This window comes from Eriocheir sinensis, chromosome 59 (assembly GCF_024679095.1).
Source record: "Eriocheir sinensis breed Jianghai 21 chromosome 59, ASM2467909v1, whole genome shotgun sequence".
Classification (NCBI taxonomy): Eukaryota; Metazoa; Arthropoda; class Malacostraca; order Decapoda; family Varunidae; genus Eriocheir; species Eriocheir sinensis.
Window position 1 is genome coordinate 10,133,988 of NC_066567.1, and position 20,015 is coordinate 10,154,002.

The 20,015-nt window shown below is 40.0% G+C and overlaps 1 protein-coding gene across 1 annotated transcript; it reads right to left on the reverse strand.

Annotated features, from left to right (window-relative positions):
- Positions 1 to 5,409: 5,409 nt before the first annotated feature.
- On the reverse strand, positions 5,410 to 9,869 carry LOC126985570 (integumentary mucin C.1-like). The gene is made up of 2 exons (XM_050840718.1): positions 9,747 to 9,869; positions 5,410 to 6,709 (listed from the first exon to the last, which is right to left on the reverse strand). The coding sequence occupies exons 1-2, from the start codon at positions 9,756 to 9,758 to the stop codon at positions 5,672 to 5,674; spliced, it is 1,050 nt and encodes a 349-aa protein (XP_050696675.1). The 5' UTR covers positions 9,759 to 9,869; the 3' UTR covers positions 5,410 to 5,671.
- Positions 9,870 to 20,015: the final 10,146 nt, after the last annotated feature.

Below are 20,015 nucleotides of genomic sequence, written 5' to 3' on the forward strand. Positions count from 1 at the left end.
AGAAATAATGAAAAAGGAAAATAATAAAAGAGGAAAAGAAAAAAAACAAAGAAAACAAAACAAAAAGCAAAAACAAAACAAAAATAGAAGAAAATTAAAGAAAATCAAAGAAAAGACAAAAAAAACAATGAAAACAAGGAAAAAAATGGCAACACAGAGAGAGAGAGAGAGAGAGAGAGAGAGAGAGAGAGAGAGAGAGAGAGACATTACCTTACCTTCAAGCAGCTTCTGAGTTATTGACGGAGCCTAAGGTAATAAGGTCGCCCAGTCTATCTAATCATATGATCTTCTAATCCTTAAAACCCTAAAATTGAAAGGTAAGGGAAGGAGGTGATGGCGGAGGAGGAGGAGGAGGAGGAGGAGGAGGAGGAGGGAGGGAAGAGGAACGTATGGTGAAGTTTGAAGATAATTACCAAGATAAGAGAGAGAGAGAGAGAGAGAGAGAGAGAGAGAGAGAGAGAGAGAGAGAGAGAGAGAGAGAAGAAGAAGAAGAAGAAGAAGAAGAAGAAGAAGAAGAAGAAGAAGAAGAAGAAGAAGAAGAAGAAGAAGAAGAAGAAGAAGAAGAAGAAGAAGAAGAAGAAGAAGAAGAAGAAGAAGAAGAAGAAGAAGAAGAAGAAGAAGAAGAAGAAGAAGAAGAAGAAGAAGAAGAAGAAGAAGAAGAAGAAGAAGAAGAAGAAGAAGAAGAAGAGGAAGAAGAAGAAGAAAAAGTACAACAACAACAACAACAACAACAACAACAACAACAACAACAACAGCAGCAACAACAACAACAACAACAACAACAACAAAGAAAGAAAGAAAAAAACAAGAGCAAACAAAGAAAAATAAGAAAAACGAAACAGATGTAAAAAAAAAAATTGAAAAAAAAATGAGAGAGAGAGAGAGAGAGAGAGAGAGAGACTTATCACCTCCCACCGAGCAATTTAAAGGCGTCAAAAGATAAGAAAGAGTCGCTACCAACGTGACATCTTGGCGCCTAAAAACATCCACTTGTTAAGGTGACCAAGATTATGACTCACTCTGTAAAGGAAGGAAGGAAGGAAGGAAGGAAGGATGGAAGGATAAACAGAAAAGAATTATAACTTAAGTAGAAAATAAACGATAAAGGTAAGAAAGAAGAGAACGAAAGAAATTAAGAAAATGTTCACTCGATATATTAAAGCAGAAAGACAGGAAGAAAGAAAGAAAGAAGGAAAAGATCGAAGGAAAGATGGAAGGAAGGAAGGGAAGGAAGAAAGATAGAAGGAAAGAAAGGAAAGAAGGTAGGAAGGAAGGAAGGAAGAAAGGAAAAAATAAATAATAAATAAAAAGATAGACAGAAAACAGAAAAAAGTAACTCAAATGAAAGATAAAAGAAAAAAAGAAAGTAAGAAAGTAAAGAAAAACAAGAAAGAAAAGAAAGAAAAGAAAAAAAATCACTTGAGAAATAAATAAAGAAAAAAAGTAAAGTAAGATAAAAAGATAGAAAGAAGGAAAATAAAGGAAATCTGCTTCTTCCTTTCCTTCTTCTTCTTCTTCTGCTTCAACTTCTTCCACTTCTTCTTCTTCCACTTCTTCTTCTACTTCAACTTCTTCCACTTCTTCTTCTTCTTCTACTTCTTCTTCTGCTTCAACTTCTTCTTCTTCTTCTTCTTCTACTTCTTCTTCTTCTTCTTCTTCTTCTTCTTCTTCCTCTTCCTCTTCCTCTTCCTCTTCCTCTTCCGTTATCTCGACACATTACTTCCCGCCTTTAAACACTTTATAGACGATTGGATTCCCTTCTGCCTCCTCCATTCACTCTTCAATCCCTTCCTGAACCTCTCTTCCTTCCATTTATTTCTCCTTCCTCCTCCTTCTCCTCCTCTTCCTCCTCTTCTTCCTTCTCTTCGTCCCTCATTTATTCAGTATTGTGTTTTTCTATCGTCATTAATTCTCGTTTTTCTTCGCTTTTTGTATTTTTTTCATCCTGAGAGAGAGAGAGAGAGAGAGAGAGAGAGAGAGAGAGAGAGAGAGAGAGAGAGAGAGTTGAAGAGGCATTTAAGGTTTATGACACTGGCCGATATCCAACAGAGAGAGAGAGAGAGAGGTAAAGATATCTCACTTTACATTAATAGATTACAAGTGACGTCTCAGCGAACATGGTTAATCTCTCTCTCTCTAAACCGTTAATCTTTCTCATAAAACCGGTCATTTTTATCTCCATTCCCTCCATTTTCTCTCTTTGCTCTCTCTTTTTTTTCTTTCTTTCTTTTGACTTCATTTTCTTCATTTCCTTTTTTTCTTTTTTTTTTTTTGCTTTTCCTTCTGTTTTGTTTACCTGGTTATTATTATTCTCTTCTTTCTCTTCTTTTTTTCTTTCTTCCTTCCTTCCTTCCTTCCTTCCGTCCTCTATCTATCGCATTCATTCAATTATTTTCTTTTTTTTGCTATTTCTCTGATTATTCCTTCCTTCCTTTCTTTTCCTTTATCTTCCTTCTTAAACTTCAAATCCTTCTTCTTTTTAATATTTCTTTCTCCTTCTCTTCCTTCCTTCCTTTCTCTTTCCTTCCTTCCTTTTATCACTTCCTTCTCCTCTTCTTCTTCTCTGATTCTTTCTTTCTTTCTTAAATTCTACTTTCCTTCCTTATTTCTTTTCTTTCAACACTTTTTTCTTCTCCTCCTTATCCTTCCTTCATTCTTTCCACTCTTCTCTTCCTCCTCTTCTTCCTTTATAATTCCTTCTTTCCTTCCTTTATTAAATTCTCTCCTCCCTATCAACACTTCTTTCTCCTCTTCCTATTCCTCCTTCTCCGTTTATTTCCTCTCCTTCCTTCTCTTCTAAATTTCGACCCTTCTTCCTTTCATTACCTCCTCCTCCTCCTCCTCCTCCTCCTCTTCCATTAGTGATTGACAGCTGAATAGAGGCTTAGAACATCCATCTTGCTATGCTTCTAAAGACATATCTCCTCGCTTCACTGCCTCTTCTTCCCTCTTTTCCTCCGCCTCTCCTTCCTCCATCCCTCCACCTGCGCTCCTTTCATCCACTCCTCGACGTGGTTCAATCTTTCCTCCGTCCCTCCACGTAGGAGAAATGGTTATAAGGTTTTACTAATGTCTTATTTTTGGGTTTAATTGATAACTTTTTTTTTTTTCTGGGTGACTCAAGTTTTTGTTTAAGTTATCCTTCTATTGTTGTTTGATTCTCCGTTTTCTTTGTTTTGGTTTGTGGTTTAGGTTGCTCTCTCTCTCTCTCTCTCTCTCTCTCTCTCTCTCTTGAAGCGTTAACAAGGAAAATAAATGGGAGAGAGAGAGAGAGAGAGAGAGAGAGAGAGAGAGAATGTATGCAATCATGTTTATTTTTTATTTTTTATCCCCTAGTATCACTGGGGGAAACGGGCCCTTGTCCCAAGAGTGCAAAAATGCTCCCTCCCTGCGCGGGGGAGCACGGGCTAAGCCGATTGGCGGCCCGTAGCAGGATGCCGACAGACCGACTCTATCGGCGATCGAAATCTAGCCGACCGAGTCGGTCCGTCGACGAGGACTGGCCTGCCTCTGAATCATCTGTTTGTTTATGCAATTACTTCCTTAACGCATACACACACACACACACACACACACACACATGCAGACAGGTGGAGTCTAATGACCCATCACAAACACTTAACGCACGAACAAACAAACAAACACTCACACGTTGTTTACATATAGTCTCTCTCTCTCTCTCTCTCTCTCTCTCTCTCTCTCTCTCTCTCTTCATCTCCTCTTTTTTTTCCTTCCTTCTGTCATTCTTCCTCTCTTTTCTTCCTTCCTTTCCTTCCTTTCTCTCTATTTCCTTCTTTCCTTCCTTAATGTTCTTTCCTTCCTTCTTCCCTTTCTCCCTTTCTCTGTAATCCCTTCTTTCCTTTCCTTTATCACCCTGTCCTTCCTTCCTTCCTCTCCTTCCTCTGTAATTCCTTCTTTCCTTCCTCCCTTCCTTCCTTCCTTTAATTCTTCCTTCCTTCCTTGATCTAACCAAACAAACAGCTAAATACAGGTCAAATAGCTTACCTTATGATACTAGGTGAGTCTAGCAACGCGCAGGAACGATGGGGAGTCGCTACAAGGCCATTAAAACACGTAAAACACGGCATTTCTACGTTATAAAGGGAGATAACCGTTTTGAACAGCTCACTAATAAAACAAAAATATAACAAAAACAAACACTGGTAACTCTCTCTCCCTCACAGCTGATTGAGTTGCCATGTCGTTGCCTTTTAGAGCCATTTTTCACGCCTTTTCATCGCCCTGCCAAGAATAACAAATGGCCTAAAAGATCCTGATACACAACCTCTTCCTCCTCTTTCTCCTCTTCCTCTTCCTCTTGTTTTGCTCTTTCTTCTTCTCTCGTTCTCTTTTCATACGCTTCTTCGTCTTCTTCTTTTCTCTCTTCCTCCTTTTCTTGTGTTTCTCTTCTCTCTTCTTTTTCCTCTTCTTCTTCCTCTTAGTTCTTCTTCTCTTTCTCTTCCTCTGCCTTCTACTCTTTATTTATTTATTTTTTGTTTTTTTATCTTTGTTCTCCATTATAATTGTTTTCCCGTTTTCTATAATTTATCATCTTCATCTTCTTCTTCTTCTTCTTCTTCTTCTTCTTCTTCTTCTTCTTCTTCTTTTCATAATTATTCTTCCTCCTCCTCCTCCTCCTCCTCCTTTTCTTTAGTACTGCCTCCCGGAACTCTTAATCTCCTCCTCCTCCTCCTCCTCCTCTTCCTCCTCCTCCTCCTCCTCTTCCTCCTCCTTTCCTTTATTTTCTCGATCTTTTTATTCAATTCTTCCTTAACTGCAAATTTCGGTCTGCCAACATCCATGCCTTTCCGGAAACCATTTATCTCCTCCTCCTCCTCCTCCTCCTCCTCCTCTTCCTCCTCCTCCTCTTGTCTTCCTCCTTCTCCTTCCACTTCTCTTTTGCTTTTGCTTCCACTCGTCTTTCTCTTACTCTTCTTTTTTGTTTTCTTCCTCTAATCAAAAAGTTTCTTCCTCAATAAGTTAATCTCGTATCAGTGAGGATTAGAAGATTGGATGAGAGGAAGTATGATTGGTTATATATATTTTTTTTTCATTTTTAATTTACTTATTTTTATCTATTATATTTATTTTCTTTATAGTTTTTGTCTGTTCAAAAATATGATTAAAACAAAATTATTCACTTCCGTTTTACTCTGGGAATTGTTGTTGTTGCTGTTGTTGTTGTTGTTGTTGTGAGGAGAAATAATACATGAAAACTGGTAAGCACATTGTATATTTAGCTTGCACACACACACACACACACACACACACACACACACACATACACACATGACTAGTATAACATTATAATACGTATAAATTTGCAATAAAAAAAACATCAGTATTTGTTTTTATATTAGAATTGTGTTCATCTGATTAACGTGTGTGTGTGTGTGTGTGTGTGTGTGTGTGTGTGTGTGTGTGTGTGTGTGTGTGTGTGTGTGTGTGTGTGTGTGTGTGTGTGTTTTATTACGTATATATGTGTAATCCTAAAGCACAGCGTGACTATAATAATAATAATAATAATAATAATAATAATAATAATAATAATAATCACCTAACTCACACTCAGGTCAAAATCAGGTCACACTCAAACGCCCAATTATAATAAAAAGCCAAACCTCCTTGCATTCAAATGACCTCAAATGACCTAAGATGACCTAAAATGACCTCACCACTCCTTGACATTGGGCCGTGATGGCGGTGGAGGGCGACGCGTGAAGAGGAAGAGGAGGAAGGACACAAGAGGACCCCCACGAGATCCAGGAGGAGGAGGAGGAGGAGGAGGAGGAGGAGGAGGTAAGGAAGGAGGAGGAAGGGGAGGAAGAGGAGATAGAGAAGGAGTGGGAGGATAACTTGACGATATAACGAAATCTAGTTCTTCCGTTTTCGTTTTATCAGAATTCGTAGTAAATGTGATCGAAGTAGTAGCAGCAGTAGTAGTAGTAGTAGTAGGAGTAGTAGTAGTAGAAGTAGCAGTAGTAATAGTAGTAGTAGTGGTAGCAGTAGTAATAGGTGAATGAGGGATCGATGTAGTAGTAGTAGTAGAAGTAGCAGCAGTAGGCGTAGTAGTAGTAGCTGTAGTAGTAGTAGGAGTAGTAGTAGTAGTAGTAGCTGTAGTAGTAATAGTAGTAGTAGTAACATCACCACCAGTACAAACCCTTTTCAAACTACCATTATAGGCACCCCCCCCACCACCACCACCACAAGTAGGAGTAGTAGATGCTGCCACACGCGAACCTTTCAGAGTAACAACCACAGAGCAACCACTACTACCACTACCACCAACCACACACTTCCTTTGCTGTAACTTCACTTTAGGAGAGACATCTGACTTGGCAGAAGCAGAACCCGTTGTAGTAGCTGTAGTAGCAGTAGCAGTGGTGGTAGTAACAGCTGAATCAGTCTCCTCTAAGTCCTGTCCTTCTTTCAACTTATTCCCACAACGAGAGAAGCAATTGGCGGCCTTCACACAACAACATGAGAGGGCAGCCACAACATTGCTTCGCTCCGCTTGGCCAGACTTCCGCACGATGACCACCAGCCCCAGTAGGTACACGGCCAACACGACGCCCACGTAGCAGAGGGCGTGCGTGCGAGCCTGCGAGTGGAGCTGCAGCATCTGTTCGCGAAGGAGCACGCTGCGAGGAACCGAGCTGCTGTTGCCGTCACACTCGCACCAGAGATCGGCGAAGGTGACCTCGGGAAGCTGTTTGGGAGAGGAGGGGGCTAGGTTAGGTTAGGTTAGGTTAGGTTAGTCAAGGGCATATACGTATAAAAGATTCGGATGATGTTTAATGGTGGATATGGGATCGGAGAGCATGGATAAAGGGTTGAGAATGTTAAATAGGGTGCAGATTGAAATTGGACACAGAACGAAGCCGATGTTTGTAGTGGAAATTGAATCTGGAGATGTTTATTTTTTCCGTGATGTTTAATGGTGGATAAAGGATCGGATTGCATGGATAAAGGGTTGAGAATGTTAAATAGAGTGCAGATTGAGATTGGACACAGAATAAAGATGATGTTTGTAGTGGAAATTGAATCTGGGGATGTTTATTTTTCCGTGATGTCTGATGGTGGATATGGGATCGAAGTGCATGAACATAGGATTGAGGAATATGAGTGGAATTCAGAAAGGGTTGAAAACGATGATTAGGGTGAAGATTGTAACTGTATAGTATATAATCGAAGAGCATAGATAGGTTGTTGAAGATGATGATTGGGGTTAATAAAGGGTTGAACACGATAATAACATAACATAACTAGCGTCACTAAAAAAAAACCTTGCCTGCGCCATAACGGGCTTGGGCTGACCACCAGGGCCCTGAAGAAAGCCTATCGGCGCTACAGGCTTAGATGTAAAAAAATAAATAAAATAAAAATAAAGATTGACAGTGGGAATAGAAATAAAGAGCCTGTTTTTATTTATATTTTATCTATTTATATTATTTCATTTATTTTCTCTTCTCCTCAACTTCATATTCAGGTCATGCAAATTTTCTTAAGAGGCGGTTATTTCTCTCTCACTTGTGGACCACTTAGTCTGTCTGTCTGTCTGTCTGTCTGTCTGTCTGTCTATGTGTCTGTCTGTCTGTCTGTCTGTCTGTCTGTCTGTCTGTCTGTCCGTCCGTCTACATGTCTGTCTCTCTACCTGTCTGTCTGTCTGTCTGTCTATCTGTCTGTCTGTCTGTCCGTCTACAATGTCTGTCCCTTCATATGTCTGTGTGTCCGTCTGTCTGTCTGTCTATCTGTCTCTCTCTCTCTCTCTCTCTCTCTCTCTCTCTCTCTCTCTCTCTCTCTCTCTCTCTCTCTCTCTCATAATTAATACATGAAAAGATAAAAAAATAGAAAAGATGGTAAGAGGAAGATTATCGAAGAGGAAGAGCAGAAAAAAAAGAGGAAGAAGAAGATTGAAGAAGAAACGAAGAGAGAAAAAGAAAACGATTTAAACTTTCAGGTAATCCAATCACCTGAGCGAGACTTAATTAGACTAATCAGAGACGAAGTTGAGGAGCGGTAATTAACGTGATGGGAGGAATGTAATCACCAAGCAAGATGGGATTAGGAAAATATTTAATGTCAATCACCTGTTGTTATTTTTTTGCTTTTTTTTGTACAATTATTTCAGCTTGTCATCTTTCCTTCCTTCCTTCCTTCCTTCCTTCCTTCCTTTCTTCTTTCCTTCCTTCCTTCTTTCCTTCCTTCCTTCCTTCCTTCCTTCTTTCCTTCCTTCCTTCCTTCTTTCCTTCCTTCCTTCTTTCCTTCCTTCCTTCCTTCCTTCCTTCCTTTCTTCTTTCCTTCCTTCCTTCCTTCCTTCTTCCCTTCCTTCTTTCTTTCCTTCCTTCTTTCCTTCCTTCCTTCCTTCCTTCCTTTCTTCTTTCCTTCCTGCCTTCCTTCTTTCCTTCATCTTTTCCTTCCTTCCTTCCTTCCTTCATCTGTTTATTGTGATTAGTAAAAAAAAACTAATGTCAATCACCTGTTTTTTCTTTTTCGTCCAGGTGTGACTTTATATTTTTCTCTTTTTGTTTTGTTTTTGTTGTTTATTAAGGAGTTTATTTCCTTTTTTGTGTGTTAAAATAAGAGGGAGGATGTGATTAAGAAATGTCAATCACTTTTTGTTTTTTGGCTCAGGTGTAACTTTCATTATTTTGTTCATCTTTTTTGTTCGTTGTTATTTAGTGTGGACTTTATTTTTTTCATGTTTGTGTTGAAGTATCAATATCAATCACCTGTTTTTATTATCTTTTTGACCGGGTGATTTTTTTGTTTGTTTTTTTGTTCCTTCTATTTCTTTTTCTTTTTGAGGACTTTATTTTTTTCATGTTTGTGTTGAAGTATAAATGTCAATCACCTGTTTTTATTATCTTTTTGACCAGGTGATTTTTTTTTGTTTTTTTTTTTTTTCTATTTATTTTTATTTTTTATTAATTTATTTTTCCATGTTTGTGTTGAAGTATAAATGTCAATCACCTGTTTTTATTATCTTTTTGACCAGGTGATTTTTTTTTTGTTTTTTTTTTTGTTCTATTTCTTTTTCTTTTTGAGGACTTTATTTTTCCATGTTTGTGTTGAAGTATAAATGTCAATCACCTGTTTTTATTATCTTTTTGACCAGGTGATTTTTTTTTTGTTTTTTTTTTTTGTTCTATTTCTTTTTCTTTTTGAGGACTTTATTTTTTTCATGTTTGTGTTGAAGTATAAATGTCAATCACCTGTTTTTATTATCTTTTTGACCAGGTGATTTTTTTTCTTTTTTTTTTGTTCCTTCTATTTCTTTTTCTTTTTGAGGACTTAATTTTTCCATGTTTGTGTTGAAGTATAAATGTCAATCACCTGTTTTATTATCTTTTTATTTATGATTCTTATTGAGGACTTTATTTTCCTTCCTGTTTCTTGAAATATAAATGTCACCCACCTCTACTACTACTACTACTACTACTACTACTACTACTACTACTACTTGTACAGATAAAACATGAATAAAGAGACACCAACAAACAAATATACAACAAAATTAATAGATAAAGACAAATTAATAACCAAAACTTTACTAATAACAACAACAACAACAACAACAACACTACTAAAACATCATCTACACAAACATTCAAACACTTCAATAAGACAAAAAAAAAAAAACATCAATACTTATAAATAATAAACACCAATTAATATTTTTGGGGAACTTTCAGAAAAAAAAACGAAAAACAAAAAAAACAAAAGGTGACCACAGGTAAACCCACTCTGGACTCCATGATGCAGGTGTGCGGCGCTGGAGGAAGAGGAGGAGGAGGAGGAAGAGGAGGAGGAGGAAGAGGAGGTGGAGGAGGAGGAGGAGGGAAGGAGAAACGCGTCCTATCCCTCCCACGTCCAGAGCAGAACTGACTAACTATTTTGTGGGACCCTGTTATTCTCTCTCTCTCTCTCTCTCTCTCTCTCTCTCTCTCTCTCTCTCTCTCTCTCTCTCTCTCTCTCTCTCTCTCTCTCTCTCTCGTTAATGAAAGCAACGGAGGAAAGTAGAGAAAGATGGAGAGAAGGAGAAAAGAAAAGGAAGAGAAATGGAGATGAGTGATGATCGTGGAGATGAATAGGAGGAGGAGGAGGAGGAGGAGGAGGAAGGGAAAGAATAGGAAGAATAACTTATGGCTCTTCTCTCTCCCTCTCTCTCTCTCTTCCTCCCCCTCCTCCTCCTCCTCCTCCTCTTCTTTTATGACGTCAAAATGTAAACAGTTCATTGTTTGCTTACATTCCTCTGTATAAGAGCAAGTGGAGGAGGAGGAGGAGGAGGAAGAGGAAGAGGAAGAGGAAGAAGAAGAAGAGGAGGAGGAGGATTGAGAAAAAAACAAGGTCACAGTGAATGGACAGAACGATTATCACCCAACAACAACAACAACAACAACAACAACAACAACAACAACAACAACAACAACAACAACAACAACAACAACAACAACAACAACAACAACAACAACAACAACAGTCCTAATTATCGAGTCATTACACCTGGTCGAAATAGATTACCTGAGAGACTTTGAATAATTACCATCACCCACTACTACTACTACTACTACTACTACCACTGTTGTTGTTGTTGTTTTCAGGAAGGCTTTAATGGAGGCATGATTTACACTCCATTAGATTTCCATTATCTCTCGCACCTCCATTTTTCACCTCTCTCTCTCTCTCTCTCTCTCTCTCTCTCTCTCTCTCTCTCTCTCTCTCTCTCTCTCTCTCTCTCTCTCTCTCTCTCTCTCTCTCTCTCTCTCTCTCTCTCTCTCTCTCTCTCTCTCTCTCTCTCTCTCTCTCTCTCTCTCTCTCTCTCTCTCTCTCTCTCTCTCTCTCTCTCTCTCTCTCTCTCTCTCTCTCTCTCTCTCTCTCTCTCTCTCTCTCTCTCTCTCTCCTCCATCGCCTGTCCCATCACCTATCCTGAACTATCAATTTTCCTCCTCCTCCTCCTCCTCCTCCTCCTCCTCCTTCTTCTTCTGCTTCTTCCGCCTTCTTTTGGTTCTTGTTTTCTTCTTTATTCTTCTTCACTCTCTTCTCTTCTTTTGTCCTCCTCTTCCTCCTCCTCTTTCTACCTTTGATTCTCCTCCTCCTCCTCCTCTTCCTCGTCTTCTTCTTCCTCTTCCTCCTTTGCGAATTCAACATCACAATCATTTCAACCTTCTTCTTCTTCCTCTTCCTTCCCTTCCTCCTCCTCTTTCGCTTCTTCCTCCTCTTCCTCCTTTGCGAGTTCAACATCACAATCATTTCAGCCTTCTTCTTCTTCCTCTTCCTTCCCCTCCTCCTCCTCTTTCTCTTCTTCCTCTTCTTCCTCCTTTGCGAGTTCAACATCACAATCATTTCAACCTTCTTCTTCTTCCTCTTCCTTCCCTTCCTCCTCCTCTTTCGCTTCTTCCTCCTCTTCCTCCTTTGCGAGTTCAACATCACAATCATTTCAACCTTCTTCTTCCTCTTCTTTCCCCTCCTCCTCCTCCTCCTCCTCCTTCACCATACCCACACCTTCCTTACTTTCACCTTCAGTAGCGCCTCAGGTAAGCTCCCTCCCACTCAGGTAAGCCTAATTAACACACTCTCACCTGTCGGGCCTAAGGGTAAGGCTGAACAGGTGAAATTCAGCATATATAAACCTTCCTTATACGGGATAATAGTGGCAGTTTGCTAAGATAATGAGGGAAAGGAGAGATTGTGTAACTCTATATCTTTTTCATTCTTTTCTTAAATGCATCAAGGCTCACACACACTCATTTGGTAAGGCTTTCGTATCTAGCTTTCGATAATAGTGATAGTTTGCTAAGTTGAGAATGAGGGAGAGAAGAAATTGTGTAACTCTATGTGTTTTAATTATTCTTATTCTTAAACTTTTCAGAGCCTACACACACATCTGGTAAGGCTTTCGTAGAGGTTGTTGTGTTAGTATTTCCATGGGTAGTGTTATGAGCCTGGTGATAGTTTAACAAGGCTTCCGTAGAGATTGTTGTGATAGTATTTCCATGGGTAGTGTTATGAGCCTGGTGGTAGTTTGACAAGGCTTCCGTAGAGGTTGTTGTGTTAATATTGCCATGGGTAGTATTATGAGCCTGGTGGTAGTTTGACAAGGCTTTCGTAGAGATTGTTGTGTTAGTATTGCCATGGGTAGTGTTATCAGCCTGGTGGTAGTTTGACAAGGCTTTCGTAGAGGTTGTTGTGTTAGTATTGCCATGGGTAGTGTTAAGAGCCTAGTGATAGTTTGACAAGGCTACTACTACTACTACTACTACTACTACTACTACTACTACTGCTACTACCACTGTTATAATCTTTCAATTTGTGACTGTTTGGGGCATTGCGAACAAGGGAAAGGAAAGATTACGAAATGAACCCAAGCTGCAGGTCACTTAAACAAACAACGCTGTAAAGAGTTATGTAAAGCTGTTAGTGTAATTCGCTAAAACGCCAACGCAAACAGACACTTTTTAAATGTTACTGCGAATACGTAAAATTTAATAAGAGGTGAAGGATGCAGGGAATGATCAAGCACTTTCTCTCTTTCTTTTTATTCTTCTTTTTTTATGTGTTTGTTTGTGATTTGCAAGTTCGTTTTTATTCATTTTCTGCTGGTCTTTTTTTTTTCGTTTTTTTTTATTCATGTATATTTTTTGGGTACGTTTTGTTATGGTATTATTTTCTTACTTTTTTTTCTTTCTTTTTCTTTACCTTTCTCTCATTTTCATCTTTTTATCTTCCTTCCTTCCTTCCTTCCTTCCCTTTTCCTTTCTTCTCTCCATGTCTCCTTCTTAATCTCCTTTTCTTTACCTTTTTCCTCCTTTTCACCTTCTTATCTTCTTTCCTTCCTTCCTTATTTCCTTCCTTTCTTCCTTCCTTCCTTCCTTCCTTCCTTCCTTTTCCTTTCTTCATTCCTTTTCCTTATTAATCTGTTTTTCTTTACTTTTTCCTCCTTTTCCCGTTCTTATATCTTCCTTCTTTCCTTCCTTACTTCCTTCCTTTCTTTCCCTCCTTCTTTCCTTCCTTCCTTTTCCTTTCTTCATTCCTTTTCCTTCTTAATTTTTTTTTCTTTACTTTTTCCTCCTTTTCCCGTTCTTATCTTCCTTCTTTCCTTCCTTACTTCCTTCCTTTCTTTCCCTCCTTCCTTCCTTCCTTCCTTTTCCTTTCTTCATTCCTTTTCCTTCTTCATTTTTTTTCTTTACTTTTTCCTCCTTTTCCCCTTCTTATCTTCCTTCTTTCCTTCCTTACTTCCTTTTCCTTTTTCCTTTCTTCTCTCCATATTTCCTTCTTAATTAATCTCTTTTTCTTTACTTTTTCCTCTTTTTCAAATATTCTTATCTTCTTTCCTTCCTTCCTTCCTTTCTTTCTTTTATCCATGTTTTCTTCTTAATCTCTTTTTCTTTACTTTTTCCTCCTTTTCAGCTTCTTATTTTCTTTCCTTCCTTCCTTACGTCCTTCCTTTCTTTCCTTCCTTCCTTCCTTTCTTTTCCTTTCTTCTCTCCATGTTTTCTTCATAATCTCCTTTTCTTTACCTTTTCCTCCTTTTCAAACTCTTATCCACTTTCCTTCCTCCATTTCCTCCCTTGTTTTCTCTCCTTCCTTCCTTCCTTCCTTCCTTCCTTCCTTCTTTCCTTCCTTCTCTCCATGTTTCCTTCTTAATCTCTTCTTTACCTTCTTATCTACTTTCCTTCCTCCATTTCCTCCCTTGTTTTCTCTCCTTCCTTCCTTCCTTCCTTCCTTCTTTCCTTCCTTCTCTCCATGTTTCCTTCTTAATTTCTTCTTTACCTTCTTATCTACTTTCCTTCCTCCATTTCCTCCCTTGTTTTCTCTCCTTTCTTCCTTCCTTCCTTCTCTCCATCTTTCCTCCTTAATCTCCTTCCCACTTATCTTTCCTCGCATTTCTACAGAGAGAAAAAAAAAAACTTGGTCACACTAATAATTATCCTGTCAGCACGTTTGGATATAAAGAAAGAGAGAGTTACCCAATCAAGTCTTATAATATTTACTCTCTGTGTCACTTTTCTCTCTCTCTCTCTCTCTCTCTCTCTCTCATCTAGTACGTGGGGTCACCACTAATTAACTCGTGTGTGTGTGTATGTGTGTGTGTGTGTGTGTGTGTGTGTGTGTGTTGGAGGGGAAGGTGATCCGGTTCTATTTGTTTGGAGAAATGGACGGAAAGGGGTCAATGTGTGTGTGTGTGTGTGTGTGTGTGTGTGTGTAGCGAACCACCACCACCTCCACTGCTCTCAACACCACCATCACCATTACCTTCTACTCTCCTCCGATAGTAGTAGCAGTAGTAATAGTAGTAGTAGTAGTAGTAGTAGTAGTAGTAGTAGTAGTAGTAGTGATAGTCGTCCCTCAATCTCTATATAGCAGTCTCCCATACAAAAGACAATCACGTTTTCTATTATCTGCCTTTTCCTTACTAAAGGCTAATCTCTCATAAACTCTTGCCTTAAAAGGAACTCTAGTCTTTTTTTCTGCTTACTATATATATACAGAGAATGCCTTTGTTGCGAGAAATACCTCCCCTCAGAAATATAAGTCACCCTGCTCTCCACCACGCATGCGCACTGGAAAATACACAGCAGGAAAACATTAATTTGCCTGGTTCTGTCATAATTTAACCACTTTTAATCTTTGTGGTGGTTAATATTACCCACAAGACATCAACCCATCACAAGGATGAACTGAGTGGACATGAACGTGTGGTATTTCTTTTTAAAAATTTCCCCTGTTCGTTTCTTTTAAAGCCTTTCCTTGATTAAAAGTGTTGTTCTGATGTTTGTGCCACGGATTGAAGCCGAAACAGGACAAGTAAACGATAGCTGTGAGTGAAGAATGGATAAAGTAAGCAAGTTGGGCCTCCAGCTGATTGCTACACCGTTAGAAAGGCGAAATTCCCGACCGCCAATTTTACCTCATTTCAAACAAGTCATCAGTAAAATCATAATGCGATAACGTGTCACAGTGAGAAAAGTTACGTACTGTTGAAAAGGAAGTGTGTGAATAAGAAGAGAGGACCGAGAGGAGGACCTAAGAAGTGATTCAAAGCGTTACAGGTCAAAAGAAGAAGAAAAACTAAACATCCAGGCGCCAGGCGGGAAGTGTTGCCAACTCGCACATATTTTTGCTGCATGTTCTTGCATTATCTAAAATGTACTATAACGTTCTAGACTGTACTGTTCTGGATATATATAGGAGAAGAGGGCGAGTCTGCGAGAGGAGACAGTCCGAGTCATAGTAAGCTAGTGGCCAGTGAAGAGTCAGGAGTGAATTAAGTGTACTACTAAGGAAGAATATCAAACAATAGAAGTTGTGCAAAGTGTTTACACATCTCCCTCCCACGGAGTCTTGTGACGGCGACACGGAACCCAAGCAATACGTCCGGCATAACAATACTGTGAGAAATTAAATGGTTAGACTTAGAAATTGCAGTAGCTAGGTATAATTTTAGATCATCAGCAAATAAGCAAATCTTACAATTTAGTTCTGAAACAACATGATTGACGAAGATGAGAAAAAGCAAGGGACCAATTACTGACCCTTGGGGAACACCACTTTTTTTTTTTTTTATAGCAGAGGAGTCAGTTCAAGGGCATAAAAAAAGGAAATGAATGTTAAAAAAAGCCCGATACTCACTGCTCCTAAAAAGAGTTAGAGGAGTGGCCGAAAGATAGGTCAATTTCGGGAGGAGAGGTGTCCTGATACCCTCCTCTTGAAAGAGTTCAAGTCGTAGGCAGGAGGAAATACAGATGAAGGGAGATTGTTCCATAGTTTACCAGCGTGAGGGATGAAAGAGTGAAGATGCTGGTTAATTCTTGCGTAAGGGATCTGGACAAGAAAGTGAAGAGCTTGAGTAGAAAGTCGTGTGTGGCGAGGTCGCGGAAGGGGGGGAGGCATGCAGTTAGCAAGTTCGGAAGAACAGTCAGCATGAAAATATCGATAGAAGATAGAAAGAGAGGCAACATGGCGGCGAATTTAAGAGGTAAAAGACTATTAGTAAGAGGAGGAGAGCTGATGAGGCAAAGAGCCTTAGACTTCACTCTGTCCAAGAGAGCTGTGTAAGTGGAGCCCCCCAACACGTGAGATGCATACTCCATACGAGGGCGGACAAGGCCCCTGTAAATGGATAGCAACTGTGCGGGGGAGAAGAAATGGCGGAGACGGTACAGAACACCCAGCCTCGAGGAAGCTGATTTAGTAAGAGAAGAGATATGAAGTTTCCAGCTGAGATTTTGAGTTAAGGATAGACCGAGGATGTTTAGTGTTGAAGAAGGTGATAGCTGAGTGTTATCAATGAATAGGGGATAGTTGTTTGGAAGATTGTGTCGGGGAGATAGGTGGAGAAACTGTGTTTTTGAGGCACTGAAGGACACCAGGTTCTTTTTGCCCCAATCGGAAATAATAGTAAGGTCTGAGACTAAGCGATCTGCCGCCTCCAGTCAGGAAACATTAAGTTCCTGTTGGGTGGGTCTTCTATTAAAAGAAGTTGAATAATGCAGAGTAGAGTCATCGGCGAAAGAATGGATAGGACAATTTGTTTTGGAAAGATCATCAATGAACAACAGAAAGAGAGTGGGAGATAGGACAGACCCCTGCGGAACTCCACTATTAGTAGGTTTAGGGGAAGTACAGTGACCGTCTACCAAGGCAGAAACAGAACGATCAGAGAGGAAACTGGAGATAAAGGTACAGAGAGAAGGATAGAGACCGTAGAGGGTAGTTTGGAAAACAAAGATTTGTGCCAGACCCTATCAAAGGCTTTTGATATGCCCAGTGCAATAGCAAAGGTTTCACTCAAACGGCTAAGAGAGGATGACCAAGAATCAGTTAGGAAGGCAAGGAGATCACCAGTAGAACGCCCCTTGCGGAACCCATACTGGCGATCAGATAGAAGGTCAGAAGTGGAAAGGTGCTTTTGAATCTTCCGGTTAAGGATAGATTCAAAAGCTTTAGATAGACAAGAAAGAAAAGCTATAGGACGGTAGTTTGAGGGATTGGAACGTTCACCCTTCTTAGGCACAGGCTGTATGAAGGCATACTTCCAGCAGGAAGGAGAGGTAGATGTTGACAGGCAGAGGCGAAAGAGTTTGACCAGGCAGGGTGTCAGCACGGAAGCACAGTTTTTAAGGACAATAGGAGGCACTCCATCAGATCCATAAGCCTTCTGAGGATTGAGGCCATAGAGGGCATAGAAAACATCACTCTTAAGAATCTTAATAACAGGCATAAAGGAGTCAGAGGGGGGATGAGTAGGAGGAATATGCCCAGAATCGTCCAGAGTGGAGTTTTTAGAGAAAGTTTGAGAGAAGAGTTCAGCCTTAGAGATAGATGAGACGGCGGTTTTGCCGTCAGGACTAAGGAGAGGAGGGAAAGATGAAGAAGTAAAGTTGGAGATGTTTTTGGCTAAATGCCAGAAGTCACAGGAAGAATTAGAAAAAGCAAGGTTTTGGCATTTACTATCAATGAAGGAGCTTTTGGTAAGTCGGATAATAGATTTGGCACGATACCGGGAAGAAATGTGAAGGTCATGGTTAGCGGGAGTTTGAAGGCTCTGGTACCTTTTATGAGCTGCCTCTCTATCTTTGACAACACGAGAACAAGTGTGATCAAGCCAAGGCTTTTTAGCATGAGGAGTAGAGAAAGTACGTGGAATGTATGCCTCCATTCCAGAGACAATCACCTCTGTGATGCACTGAGCACACACAGAGGTGTCTCTATCCTGGAAGCAGTAATCATTCCACGGGAAATCAGAAAAGTACATCCTCAGGTCGTCCCACCAAGCTGAAGCAAAATGCCAGAAGCATCTCCTCTTCGGTGGATCTAGAGGGTGTACAAGAGCGATAGGACAGGATACAGAAATAAGGTTGTGATCAGAGGAGCCCAACGGAGAGAACAGTTTGACAGAGTAAGCAGAAGGATTAGAGGTAAGGAAGAGGTCTAGAATGTTGGGCCGGTCTCCAAGACGGTCGGGAATACGTATAGGGTGCTGGACCAACTGCTCTAGGTTATTGAGGAGAGCAAAGTTGTAGGCTTGTTCACCAGGCTGGTCAGTGAAAGAGGATGAAAGCCAAAGCTGGTGGTGAACATTGAAATCTCCCAAGATGGAGATTTCAGCGAAGGGAGAGTGGGTCAAGATGTGCTCCACTTAGAGTTAAAATAGTCAAAGAATTTTACATAGTTGGTAGAGTTAGGTGAGAGATAAACAGCACAGATGTATTTAGTAATAGAATGACAATGAAGTCTTAGCCAGATGGTGGAAAATTCTGAAGACTCAAGGTCGTGGGCACGAGAGCAAGTGATGTTGTTGCGCACGTAGGCGCAACATCCAGCTTTGGATTGAAATTTAGGATAGAGATAGTAGGAGGAAACAGAGTAGAGATTGCTGTCAGTAGCCTCAGAAACCTGTGTTTCGGTGAGGAAGAGAAGGTGAGGTTTAGAGGAGGAGAGATGGTGTTCCATAGAATGGAAATTAAAACGAAGACCACGAATGTTGCAGAAATTAAGAAAAAAAGGCTCAAGGAGTTATCAAGACACCTCTCAGGTCGGCAGTCAGAAGGGGAGTCCTCCCTGGGGGAATTTCTGGTCCCCCCCCCAGGCTGGGACTCCGAGGCATGGTTATTGAACGCCATTTTGAATTTTGAATTTTGGGAAGATGTGTGTGTGTTGTGTGAATGTAGTGTGGTGTGGATAGAGAGAGGATCTGTCTTTAGAGAGCATGCTGAACTACTCTCTCGTGTAGATGAGACAACAGGGAAACGGTTAGTGAGGTAATGGGAAGGGTCTTTGGAGGGCTTCAGCACCCTCCTCACTTCCCATGTATACCTCACCGGGAGTGGCTTGTGCCCGTTCGGTAGGTGTCTTCCTACCTACTCCAGCCGTAATAGGAATAAATTGCTAAATGGTAGGGTAAGGTGGGGTAAGATGCCCCCCTGGGGTGAAAGGCCCCCCCCCTTGGTTTTGTCTTTCTTTCTTTCTTTTCTCAAGCAGTCACATGATCAAGTAGGCAACGCCAACTCTGTGCTCACAGGAACTACTGGAGTAAACAATGGACAGTTGTTCTGGCCACAAGGGGACATTTCTTCTTTTTGACTAATTTCTTGTAAGTTTTCAGTGATTTTAATGATACCTAATTAACAACAAAGAACTGTAGAGTTAGCCTGATGGCTATGGGTAACTGCTCTAAGATGTCTAGACCATATTGCATGTGATTATACTCTGCCTACTTACTTGTACGAAAGATGGTGACATTTTGTGTATATACGAGTTGCCAGGGTAAGAGGCCCCCTGTGCCTTTGGGGTATGTTGCCCACAGGGAGGCCTTTTACCCCACAGGGAGGCCTTTTACCCCACAGGGAGGCCTTTTACCCCACATGTGGGCCTTTTACCCCATTATCAGCAAATTGGCAAATGGACTTGTTTGGTGTGTGGGGAACCATTTGCTAATAGCAGACCTTCAGAAAAATGGGTCGTGTCGGGGTTGTAGAAATTGATCACATGCAGAATGTACAATTGGAGTAGGCCTATATATAGATCTGTATGTATGTCAAAACTGCGAGTCTGATTAGGCATTACAGTATAGCTATAAATAGAATTTGTTTAAGTTTTTGAAAGGCATCCATAAGTGAACACTTTTGAGTTTGAGACTATAAGGAAATTGGTGTTTTTAACTGTTTCAGATATCAGTATTCAACAGAAAGGACATATTTTATCAAATGAATTGAATATTTAGTTCCATATATTTTCATGAAAGTAGATGTTCCTTTTGTTACAAACATTCAGAAGAAAGGGAAGCTAGTCTAATACTACTAGTCTAAAAGAAGGGGATACCTTTTAGAAAATTAGTTAGGTAATTGCTTAGTTTTACATTCTGTTCATTAGTAGACACAAATCTGATTGTGTTCCTAAATTTCACACCAAGAGAAATTTATAGGCTATAGTTTTATAAAGGGAATACATATTATATTTCTTATAATGTGAAAAAAAAAATATTTTCCTTATGTTTCTGTGAGTTTTATTAT